At 31.7% G+C, this 12807-nt stretch overlaps 1 protein-coding gene across 1 annotated transcript; it reads left to right on the top strand.

The window, feature by feature from the left end:
- Positions 1-1709: 1709 nt before the first annotated feature.
- Positions 1710-3815, top strand: LOC140450627 (uncharacterized). The gene is made up of 3 exons (XM_072544288.1): positions 1710-2002; positions 2944-3191; positions 3250-3815. The coding sequence occupies exons 1-3, from the start codon at positions 1710-1712 to the stop codon at positions 3813-3815; spliced, it is 1107 nt and encodes a 368-aa protein (XP_072400389.1).
- The last annotated feature ends 8992 nt before the right edge of the window (positions 3816-12807 follow it).

The following is a 12807-nucleotide window of genomic DNA, read 5'->3' as shown; positions in this document are numbered from 1 at the left end:
CTGAAAAGATAACATATTTCAAAAACCTAATTATAATACTGACCTTATAAAATTAACAGTAGCTTGAACAAATCATTTGTTTTTTTTATTAGTTTTTTATAATATGTAAAATAGTTTTAATAATAAAATAAATCAAAAAATTATATGAATAAAATCTGAATACGGATGACATGTGCTCTTAAACCTAACCTTTCGAGTAAAAACTACAACTAAATTTTAAAGAACGTACCTCATTTTTTTCCGCACATTTTGTTGCCATGTGGACGGATTGCGAATTCGTTTGCGAGCTTTGTTGTTTTCAACAGGAGTTGTAATAGTTTCCATTTTAAAAAAGTAACAAAATAAAAAACAAACAGCTTGGCACCTTGGTTAAAAAGAAACTACGAGAAATTATAACGACAGCGACTCCAGACGACTCCTAGTGGTATATCACATGGTCACTACGAGGATTCTCATTGGTCAAACAGGACATTGCCGACTTTGATTCTAAACCGTTCATGGAGATTGCCGTGTTTGATTCTTAGGCTAAATTTATATGCTATTTTATAGGCGGATAATACCGTTTTTGATTCTTATTCTCTTTATTTATGTATAGTGTTTTAAAATACGAACAATTTGGTGTAACTAACTCAATTTTGGTAAAAAGTGGAGATTGCCGACTTTGATACTAGGACCCTCATATATGCATCATTGTGCACAAAGGAGCACAGCATAAAGTAGTAAGGTGAAAGTAACTAAGATTTGTGAAAGGTTTTGAAACAGTTGTTTTTTTTTTTGTTTAAACACAAAGCTGTATTACACTTTTCACACACTACAAAAGTTTGATTCTCACACAGAGGATTCTTACAACGTAGCCGTGTATTGTTCCAAATGGGAAGATGATTTTGGTTGTCCAATCTGACATCCTGAGGTGGCAAGGGAGCAACATTAGCTTTTTTTCTTTTAAAATCGATTTGTTGTTGCAAGTCAGATGGTCGTCCTCTTTTCGTCGCATTTTGTGAGCCAATAGTAGATAGTGTACATGCTACGTCAACTCTAAATTGAGCAAGTTTTAAAAGGTTTGGCTTTTTTAAAAGGAAAAAAAAAATGGTATTTAACTTCAGGTACATTTATCAATTCTGCTATATGTTGGTTATTAGTATTACTTAACAATGCTTTTAGTTATCACGTGAAAGAAGAACAATTGAAAATTCATTTGAAATTTTAGCAAGTAGATGGAGAGTATATCGGTCACTCTTATTATGTTCTATAAAAACAACAGATACTATTGTTAAAGCTACCGTGTGTTTACATAATTATTTAATGACTGAGGCATCACAAACTTATACTCCACCAGCATTGTTAGATACAATTTTAGAAGATGGTGAATTAGTGGAAGGAGAATGTAGAGAAATAACAAAACTGATACAAATTTAACCCTTGCTGGTCGAATGGGATCAAACATGGCTGCAAATGCTGTAACAATATTAAGGGATAGATTAGCCAACTATTTAACATCTGATAGGTTCCGTACCTCGACAGGAAAAATATATTAATACGGGCAGAATTTAATTTTTTTTATTGTAACCAATGTATATAAAGTATAAAGGTACATTCAGGCTAACAGTCACGGGACGATCAGATCACAGTCAAGTCAAGGGGCAACCCATTCACACACACAGTCCGGGCAGATCACCGTCTGTCTACTTCAGCATTCAGGGTCTATCAAGATGTCTAAGAGAAAAACACTCTACAAAATGGCATTACGTTTGGAAGAAGAAGAAAAAGTTGAGCCTCGTCGAGAGTGGGTACACAAAATATTTTTATCGAGTAGAGAAGAAGGAAATTTCGCAAAATTGTACCCGCAATTAGTGGACGACGAGACAAAATTCGTACAGTACTTTCGCATGTCGCATTGTGATTTTCTTAATTTGCTGTCTCTGATTAAAGACGTCATAACGAAAATAGACACTCACTATAGAAGAGCAGTAACTCCAGCCGAAAAGCTTGCTGTACGTTTGAGGTAAGAAAATAAAATTACGTGAACGATTCAAAATTTTGTATTGTAAAAAAATGTGTAGATAGTTTAAAAAAAAAATTTTACCAAGTTTTCTGGTGAAAAAGCTTCTAAGTAGGAACCTGTAGTTTGATTAGAGCTTACTGGAGAATACTGGGGTGGCGCATTGTGAAAATCTTGGTTAATAAGTTGGCTGTTATTAGTTCGCTGTGAATAGGTTGGTTTAGAATATTGGTGAACGTTCGTAACAGACGAAGAGTGTGCCAATTGATTCAAATTAAACTCCTTCAGTTCACTGATTACACCAAAAACTCTTTGTTTAGCCAAAAGTTTATTTCCGGCATTAAATTGTTTTACTGTAGCTTTCATGGTGTCAAAGAAAAGATCAATATCATCTTTTTCTTTTTTTATTTTTTTCTTCTTCCAAAAGATGTTTCATCAAAACTCCACTAGCACTTTCAACAGCTTGATGCCCTCTACCTTTAGGGTTGGATGATTTCCGCATTGGGATCGCAATAGAAGAGTGGTTTGTTTCGTTGAGGTTTTCTAAAGCAAGTTCCTTGCCTATCGCGATATTATCTTCCTCCAGTAGAACTGCATCTCCCTCGTTTTCTGTTGCCACGGAAGTATATCTTGTCTTGTCCTTTATATATAGTTAAGAACGACATGTTATCGTAATGCTTCCACGTTGATGGAGACCCCACGGATTTACCAGTTATTGTTGTTCTTGCGCGTTGTCATTTCGCAATGACTCCCACCTCAGCTTACATTTGTTAGGATCTAAAAAAAAAATAAAAATTAATTAGACAAATACTTATACTAACAGCATATTCAAAACATAACCAATATCTCTTGATTGATATTACGAATGAGTGAGTGATATGATGAATGAGTTATAATTGTATGTTAATGAGTTTTAGTTAATTATTACAATTATTATCTTACAGATTCCTCTTAACTGGTGATTCTTTCGTAACGCTATCGTATAATTACCGACTTGGACATTCTACTGTGCACTCTATAGTCCGTGAAGTATGTGGTACTATAGTTAAAAATTGCTTGCGAGTTTTTATACCAATGCCTTCTACTGAAGACTGGACGACAATCGCACACGGTTTCGAGACTAAATGGAATTTCCCGAACTGCATTGGAGCTATTGACGGGAAACACTGCGAGATATTTGCACCTCATAATAGTAGCTCTAACTATTTCTATAGTTAGAACTATAACTAATTATAAAAAGACATTCTCAGTTGTACTACTCGCCCTAGTTGATGCCAACTACGAGTTCATAGCTGTAGATGTTGGGTCCTATGGAAAGAACAGTGATGGGGGGATTTTTTCTAGTTCTAGATTAGGCATAGCACTAGAAGAAGGATCGCTCAACATTCCGAGTGGCAAGCATTTGCCGGGTACAAATATATCCACACCGCTTGTAATTTTAGGCGATCAAGCTTTTCCACTCAAAACATATATGCTAAGACCGTACCCCTCAAATCAGGTACAAGAAGACCCAAGGAAACGGATTTTCAACTATCGTCATTGTACAGCAAGAAGAACGGTGGAAAACGCTTTTGGTTTATGGGCCCAACGATTCAGAATATATTACCGTAAAATAAACTCACAACCTGGTTACATAGAAAACATAATCTTGGCTACGTGCATACTGCATAACTACATTTTAGGGCGAAATAACTCACATTATCTTCAAAATTCGCTTTCAGATGAAGAGAGAGTGTGTGTACTAGAAAGTCTACCAGGATTTGGATTAAACGCGCGGTTGTCTGCTTTTGATAATAGGGAAAAATTTACAGCCTAATTTAATTCTGAAGAGGGTTCTGTGCCATGGCAAAATATTCAGTAGCAAAAGGAGACCAGCATCTACCGACAGCTATGAACTTATAATTAAAAAAAAAATAAATTGTAATGTAAAACATTTTTTTTAATTGCTGTTTTTCATTGCTATTCAATTTAATTTAGAGTGCAACTTCAATATAACGTAATTGAAGGAAATCAAAAAATATTTTCGTTTCTCTGGGACGGACTGTTAAGGAACGGTCTCTTAACGTTTCTCAGTAATTTTTTCTATGTAAATTTTTTTAAATTACCATTATATTACCAACTTCCACAATAATTATTTTCTTAAGAAAAATTGATCATGTCTGAATCTGTCGAGACCTGAATTATTGTGAAATTTAGTTTGAATAATTGATAGAATACGTTATAAAGATTATAATTTGACACATTTGTTATATTGAGGAGCGTAATATTAAGGTTACACTGTATATACATACTAATAAATATTAATAAACATATTAATAGTTACCTTGTTTTAGTACCTTCCCAATTAAAGGTTTTTAATTTTCGCTGAGAATCAGAGTAGAACGGATGTGACAAATCATCTAATAATTTTTCTTCACGAACGCACTCCATCAATTTTTCGTCCTCCATTATTAAGAAATTAAGAAAATAAACGAAACAAGTGGCGAAAATATGATATAACGCTGAAAACAGGTAGCAGACTGACTGTGTTATATTCACACCAACCCGACAGTCCAGTCCAGTCAACGATCAATTCCCAGTCTTGATCGCTGGCAGAGCGACCGCACAGTCAGTGACCTTGACGGTACGTGAGAATTACCTCATTGAAAAACCACAGAAGCAATCTTGACTGTACCATATCTGACTGTGACGTGACTGTTGGTCTGAATCAACCTTTAAGGTCGATTCAAACACATCAGTCATGTCACAGTCCCGGTCCCGTCTAGTCACAGAACTATTCGTTCGTCTATTCGCACACACCACACCCGAAGCGCATCAGTCTTCGGCGACCAATCTGTTGAAAAGATGGAAAGTTTCTCGGATGAAGAATTAGCAATTATTATTATTATTTCCTGTAAAATTTTACTTTTAAAATTAATGTCCATGTATTTTGCATGCTACAAATCATATAAAATATTATGTTTTCTCACACATTCTATTAATTGCTCGTCAATAATTTTATTTTGTTCACTTGTACCGCCCGTCATGTTCCCGGCAAAACCAAAAAATTCGTCGCTGAGATTATAAAATCGGCCGGGCGATAGACGTGTCGCAACCTGACTGCTGGGAAACTGTGCGTCAACTGATGAATGTGAATGCCGGCGGCATATTTCTATTAAAGAATATTTTGTATGACGGATTGTTCGGTTCGACGCCGGGACTGTGACGAGACGTGACTGATGTGTTTGAATCGACCTTTATTCTTGAGAAATAAATTTTACTCAACTGAAATGAAAATAATTTGTTCTTTTGCATAGTTTATTATGTTACTCTGTATGTTTCAATAAAAGATCTAGTAGATCTTTTTTAAATTTTAATTTGTTCTTTGGTGTCAATGACTTCATATCTTCTACTACCGACTTCATAAAATTTAAGTCACTATTGCTGTGTGAGTCTTTTAATTTTGACTCACAAAGTTTACTAAAATTCGCTGCTGCAACAGTTATCATGTCCATCGCTTTCTTTTTAGATTGGGTCGGTGTTGATTGTGACATTTGTCGTAGTACTTCCTCTATTGGATTATACTCTATAATTATTTCCTCTTCTTGAGGAAGTTCAATTTCCTTCACTGTTTCCTCCAGATCTTCCGAAATATCAAGTCTATAAACCAAAATCACATTGTATAATAAAATTTAATAAAATAAACTAACTCAGTGTTAGCAATAAATTTGGTTTCACTAGATTCTCCAACAGATGTAAAGCTAAAAATAAATCGTTCATTTGGAAGAAGAGGGTTACATTCAAGAATTCTCACTTTTTCAGTAGAGGGGTTATAAAATTCTCATCAATTTATTTCATTTATATTGTGCAGTGTTTATTGATATTGTAGGATTTAATGATTGAGTATGATAGATTTCTGATCTTTTAATCGCTCTGACAAATTTTTGTTTTTATAAGATATCAGGTTTAGAAAAAAAAACTTAGATATAACCCTCTTGAATAAAGAAATATTATCTTTTGAAGAAATTGATTTTGCTCATAAAGTTGCATTTTAGAAATTGTATTGGTAAAGTATTATTAAAAATACCATTAGATCAATATTATTTAATAAAACTGATTAATAAAACTACGTAACTAGTTCGTATCCATTACACAACACAATATGAAACATAAAGCAACAATAATAACGATTGTTTTTCTTTAAAAATTCTTATAAAAACTTAAATAGTATTTAGGAGCACATCGTTTTTTTTTTTTTCTATTAAAGACAACAGTCCATTTTTCTTAGCTTCGGTGATTCCCACTTTTTTGTAAAAGCTTTCTTTAAAGCAATATTATTGATATTAATTTCACGCCTAAAAACGCACAATTCCCACTTGATCACATTCTGCTTGATTAAAAGATGATTTATAATAAAGAATAGTAGGATTGTTGCGATCTAACATCAAGATCCTCACATCAGATATTTTAAAATTTTTGGGAATAGTAAGGTGTAAGTCTGCATACAAAGCTTTAAGATAAAACACGTCATTAAAACCCATTTCATGTACTTTATATATGGACTTCCAGTTTTTTTAACTGTCCGAATAATGCACCCATATTGGTCAGGTACGTATATTGGACTTGATTTTTTATATTTTTTTATCTGTTTTTCTATCATAGCGTGGACACTATCCCCTTCACTCTGTCCATGTCCGGAGACAAAAAATTTATGAGTTATTGATTTTATGGGCAAAATATTGGTGAGCAGTATTTTTTAAATATTTTGTTTCTGTGTGCTTCGTCTAATTTTTCGGAACACTTTAACTTGCATTTATTTCCGCAGGGTGGTAAAAGGGTTTTAGCTGGCTGTAATATTTTGGATTTGGTTTTTGTGCCGTCTGCATTTTTAACAATTCTGGTAGATAAATAGGCTTCTCCGCAATTTCGCAATCTCTGGAGTCTGCCTATTACCACGTTGCAGGCTGCCGAAGTTTCTTCCTACCCACCTTTTCATTGTTTGAAGGATGTTTAACTTTTCTTTTTTTAATTGCATTACCTGTTGTTAATTTAACTTGCCTTTTAATGACAGGTGGATTAAAAAGAGGATCTGCATGCTGTCATCTGATCCATAAGGATAGGTTTTAGAATGTTGTGAACTGTTATCTGTATCCGAAGTTGGGTTACTGCTAGATGATTACTTACTGCTAGATGATGACTTACTTCTTGATGATGAGTTACTGATTGAAGATGAGTCACTGCTTGGGTATGAAGTAGCTTTATACATAGCTTTTTTAGGTAATTGAGTTTCTAAAAATAAGAATAATACCTTTTATAATAATATTCACATTTTTAGTAACTTTAAAGCAGTGTATCTTTGTATTTTATCTTACCCAAAAAATTATTATTTCCATTGAAACATGTGTCATCATTTAGCATAGTAGGGCTGCTGAAGATTTTTTCAGATGGGTCTCTATTATTAATAAAATCTAAAATCTTTATACAAAAAATCCGTATTTTTTCGATCTAAATAAGAACTTAACAACAGGAAAATTTTCTAAATTTTCCTTGACAAAATGTTCCATCACCCACTTTGTTGGTGGAATCGGTTCTATAGTATTTACTGTATTACATTTATCATACATTATGTTTTGTGCATCTTTAACAGAATTTTCCGAATTATCTTGCCTTTACTATCTTTATCATTTTCAAGATTTGCAAAAATACGATTCGTACGGCTGTTATTAAGTTATAATAATATATAAATTATAATAATTTACCAATGCAAAAAAAAGGTAATTCAAATATAACAAAATATCTTTAAACAATAAGGTTATATTTCACAAAACTACTTTTTACGCACACTACATTGCTTCTATTTTATGATATATTATCTAAAAGAAAGTTATAACTAAGAAAGTAACTTTCTATCAGAACATAATATTTACTTTTAACATTATACTTTTAAGAGAAATGGGTATATCTTTACTTATAACTCTATATACCAAAAATAAATGTATAAAAATAATATAACCTTTGAGAAAAATGGGTCCAAACACAAATATCACCCTTTTAATTATATTAACTTATCTTTTGTCAATTATATTTAAAGATATAACTGTATTCTCTAAAATAAATAACGTTCAGTAAAAAAAGGTTAAGTATATACTGAAATGTAACTGTATTTTTCATAGTCAACTCGTTAAATTCGGGGAACGACAAAGAGTTGCATCTGCCATCTCTCGGAAACTAGCGTACTTACACAATACACATGTAACCATTTTTTCTATAGCAGAAGATATTATTTGGAAGCTATTGATGCAATAAAAAAAACTTTAACATTTTGAGATGTAACCCTCTTCTTCCAAATGAACGAAATGTATTATATTTTGAAAATTCTTAAGTATTACTTTGTTAACTAAATATTCAAAACATTATCTTACCTACAACTTGAATTGGTGGGAGAAGGTACTTTTATTTTTGTCAGAGGTGATCCTGTATAGGTGTTAACTTAAAACATAAAAAATATTTAAAAGAAAGTAGTAATAAAACTAGTAGTATATTATGAATAACCTATATGTATGAATTCATAATGAGAGGTTTAAAAAGTCGGGTACAATATATATATTAAAAATTTACTCTGCGCCAGTTTCTTTACACATAAATAATTTGTAATATATTGTAATCTACTTATTTTAGCATTATCTTCGTGGGGTCCTACTTTATATCCAATGATATATGTGTCACATCTGAAGCACAATGTAATAAACTGTAGTTAGCAGTATTTTAAGATATTACCAACTTTCTAGTATATTGCATATCCACGTAAAACAATTGAGTTTTTGGAGTTATTGTTCCAAGAGATTTATACTATCTTTTGTTACGAATAAATAAATGACTTCCTTTCTTTTTATTATGTATGGTCCCATCCAAAGCATTATATTCAAATAAATAAAATCAATGACTTTTTTGTTGTTTTTAACCATAGGTAATTAATAATACCTGTTTTACAACCAATTATAATAAAATTTAAAGCTCACATACCATTAGATTGACAATATTCTGCAATAGATATTTCAATATCTCATCTTTATACCCTAACCCTCTTATCTATGCTTAGACAAGAGGGTTAGGTTATAAAATGGTCACTCACAATGTAAACAAATTTTTATTTGGCATTTGGCAGTATTTTGAATACTTCTTTCTGATTGGTTCCGAGAATACAACGGGAACGATAAAGTTGAAACATGGGCAACTTTCCCGTTCTCGTTACCGGACGGCTTCTCGTTCTCGATTATTATGTATCTAAACATTAATTTACGTAGAGGTTAACTTTTTTTTCCGTTTCCGTTATCGTACCCGTTCCCGGGCAATTATGCAACCGCCTTTAGTTTTGAAGCTACTAATGATCTGTCCATCGTTGGAAGTCGTAATTGCTGTAATTCAAACCCATGGTCATAATGACTTTTCACCCAAGTTATTACAATTTAATTTGCTTTAACAACTTTATTCATGGTAATGCAACATCTAACCAATTTACATACCATTTATATTTATATTTATAGACTATATTTATATCTACATTTATAGACTACCAAAAGTCCCTTGACTTTTTGGTAGTCTATACCAGAGCTTTTTGTTCGTATTTTTTCTAATAAAACAGAATGCATAATTAAGCAAAGAATGATTTGAATGCGAGTAAGTACCTACCAGATCTATTACATGAATAGATAATTACTGGTTTACCCTTGAATTTATATATTTTTTAAATTATATAATTTGATTTGGTTGTCTTTTCAATTAAACTTTTCCGAGCAAAAAATTCTAAAACAAAAATAAAATGTAATAAAAAAAAGAGCATGGCCCTTGGTGACTGCCGACAGAAGTGAATACTTCTTATAGCGTGTTATTACTATATGTAGGTTAATGGAAATGTAATATGTTCGCTTCTGCTTTTATAATAAACCACACGCGTCACACTAAATAGGACTTAGAGCTCATCCAAAACATCATACCGAGCGCTAAGAAGTATTCACTTCAATAATAACTAATGGGATGGAGCATACAATATTTTATAAGATTGCGTTTTATGTATTGTTAAATTTTAAACGTGCCACCACTATTTAAAAATTTATTTATCTCAATTTTAATTGAAAATTTTTGGTAATCTGATAAATGACTTCTTAGATCAATATTGTGTTGAAATGAAATAGCTTTTCCAAGCATTTATAATTCCACTTTGATTTTTCACATCCGACGATTTTATTTTTAAACACAAGGTTCGTTGCAAAGTACGAACTATGCCTATTTCCAATTATTGCTATTGCTAATTACAAATTCAACAACAATAAACAAAACACAAAAATGCTGAGTAACCTAAACTGGTGTCAAAAATGTCATGCAGTCGTCCAATAAGAAGATAGAATGCAAGTTGGCAATTAGCCTCTCGTCTCACATGCACCTGAGTTATCCATCTTTATCCAGTAATTTTAATATCCCAATTTATATTTTTAACGTTACCAAAAGACACTGCTATCACTCCTACGACATTCAGACTACTAGTGCTAGCATACAACAATACAACTAAACATTATATTCGATAAGGTATAATATGACAAACCGGAGTTGTTTCTAATCAGTCAATATTTATTGGCATAAACTTTTCTTAAAATAATATTTTTATTGTCTTTCAATGCTTTATTTTCTTCTTTGATAATATAGAGTTGAACTGACGAATTTTCTTTGTTATAGATATTTAAAGCGAGATTAACTTGTCAATTTATTTGAAGAGTAAATATTTATTTCATAAATAAATAAAATAATTCTTAATTTGACGTTGGTAAAAGGTAAATGTGTCAGTTTTATTGATCGAATAAACCACTATTCGTCATTGGTAAAACCAGTTCTCAGAGGATACAATAAAATTTATAAACTTAGGGAAATTTATGAATTAAAATTACTAAATAGACCTTTTAATAAATTTTCAAGATATCCTGGAGAGTTGTTATGCTGTGTAAAATTAAAAATAATATTGGTTTGCTCTTAATATATTTCAAATTATAAAATATAATAATTCAAAATATTTCAACTGATAAACTATGAAAGATATTTCAAAGAAATGAAAGTCCATTATCTTTGGATTACCTGTAGTAAACAAAATTTAAGATATGCATAAATTATTTTCTTTGTAAAATCTATTTGAGTGGACGTAGTGAATTGAACAATACGACCGGGTTTTCCAAATGGACTTGTACAGTGAATAAAGACAATAGGGTAGAATTTAGAAATTATATTTCTCCGTTAGTTCTTAAGAATTTGTAGAAACCGATTAGCATGTTAATAGTTTGTAGGAAATTTATAATTGTAGGTAAAATTGTTGTTTGTTATCTAAATGGGGATAAATATGACGAACTTTGATTGGCAAAAAGTGAAAAAAAGTGGGAGAGATAGATAAATGAGAGTTTAGCTAGATTTTAGAGAAAAAAAGATCATCAGTTGTTTTCCAAGGGTGCAAGGCGAACAGTCGTTGTTCTTTGGCGGTTCCCAAGCGATATTAGCATTAGAAGTGAATGTTTGTGAGTTTTCGTGGACTAAGTGTATCCTGACGGAAGCTGATCCAGTAAAATATTGTAAGTCATACTTTTCTACTTATATATTCCAAGAGTCACTGTTCAGGCCGGAACGAGAGATTCAGTTTATCGAGAGGAGAAGAGACTGGCATCTGTTGAACGACACGTGCATCTGAAGGAGATCATTGAAGACGAGAGGCTCGCAATAATTTGTTGTAAGATTGCTGATTAACTAGGGAACTGCTAAGAATCGATAGTGTAGGCTACAAGGAACAAGGATTTGGACAACTCATCATCAGAGAGATAATTATTTTCCAGTCGTCAATATTTTTTTATCAACAAGTTTTTTCTTATTGCTTCAGAAAGGAGAGAAATATTTATCAGGAGATATAGAACAACAATTTTGATTTGAGATTTTAATTTATGTAGTATATAACATTAATGTTTGAAGGTTCACGTACGTAGAACAAAATTTTGATAATCATTGTATGAGATATTTTTTGTTTAAGATATTTGAGTGTGAATTTTATTTCAATATATAATTTTGTATCATATATGTTTATTATTCCGGTATTCCTCAGACCTTACCTACCATATGTAAAGTATAGATATTGAAGCACGAATATAACCCTGAGATAAGAGAATTAAATAGTGTGATAAAATCATAATTGCATCATTTAAATAAGTTTAATTGATTAATTAATTAGCTAATTAATTGCTTGGCGCATCTCTGACTTTTAATATCACATTAATATATATATATATATATATATATATATATATATATATATATATATATATATATATATATATATATATTGCATTTCGTAAGAAGTATAATGAGCTGTTTTAGTGGAGTACGAAGCAATAAGTTTATGCACTTCCGAAAGTATTTCAGTTGATCACGAGGAGGTTGCTGTTTATGAAGCAGCATTAGATTACCGCTCACATCTTTTCTTTGTGATTCCAAAGCTCGCCAAAAATCCTTTTTTACAAATAGCAACTCTACTGCACAATTTATAAGGCCTTGCAAGAAAACATCCTGTTTATCTTTGTTGGGTAAGTTGTTGAATGTGTTGATGAAGTTGTTGAATAACTCATTTTGGGCATTACTCTTCAACACACAGAATTTCTAAGAACATCATGATTTGCAAATTGCTACTTAATTTTTTTTTACGAAAAACAGAATTTTATTTGTTCCAGAGTAATGCATGCTTTTCCTTGCAGCACCCGATTAGCATTCTTACACCAGTTATGTAGTATGGTTTTAATTGTAAATTT

Source organism: Diabrotica undecimpunctata, chromosome 9, assembly GCF_040954645.1.
Source record: "Diabrotica undecimpunctata isolate CICGRU chromosome 9, icDiaUnde3, whole genome shotgun sequence".
NCBI classification, from domain to species: domain Eukaryota; kingdom Metazoa; phylum Arthropoda; class Insecta; order Coleoptera; family Chrysomelidae; genus Diabrotica; species Diabrotica undecimpunctata.
Note: the sequence above shows the minus strand (reverse complement) of the source record. Positions and strands in the feature narration are given on the sequence as shown.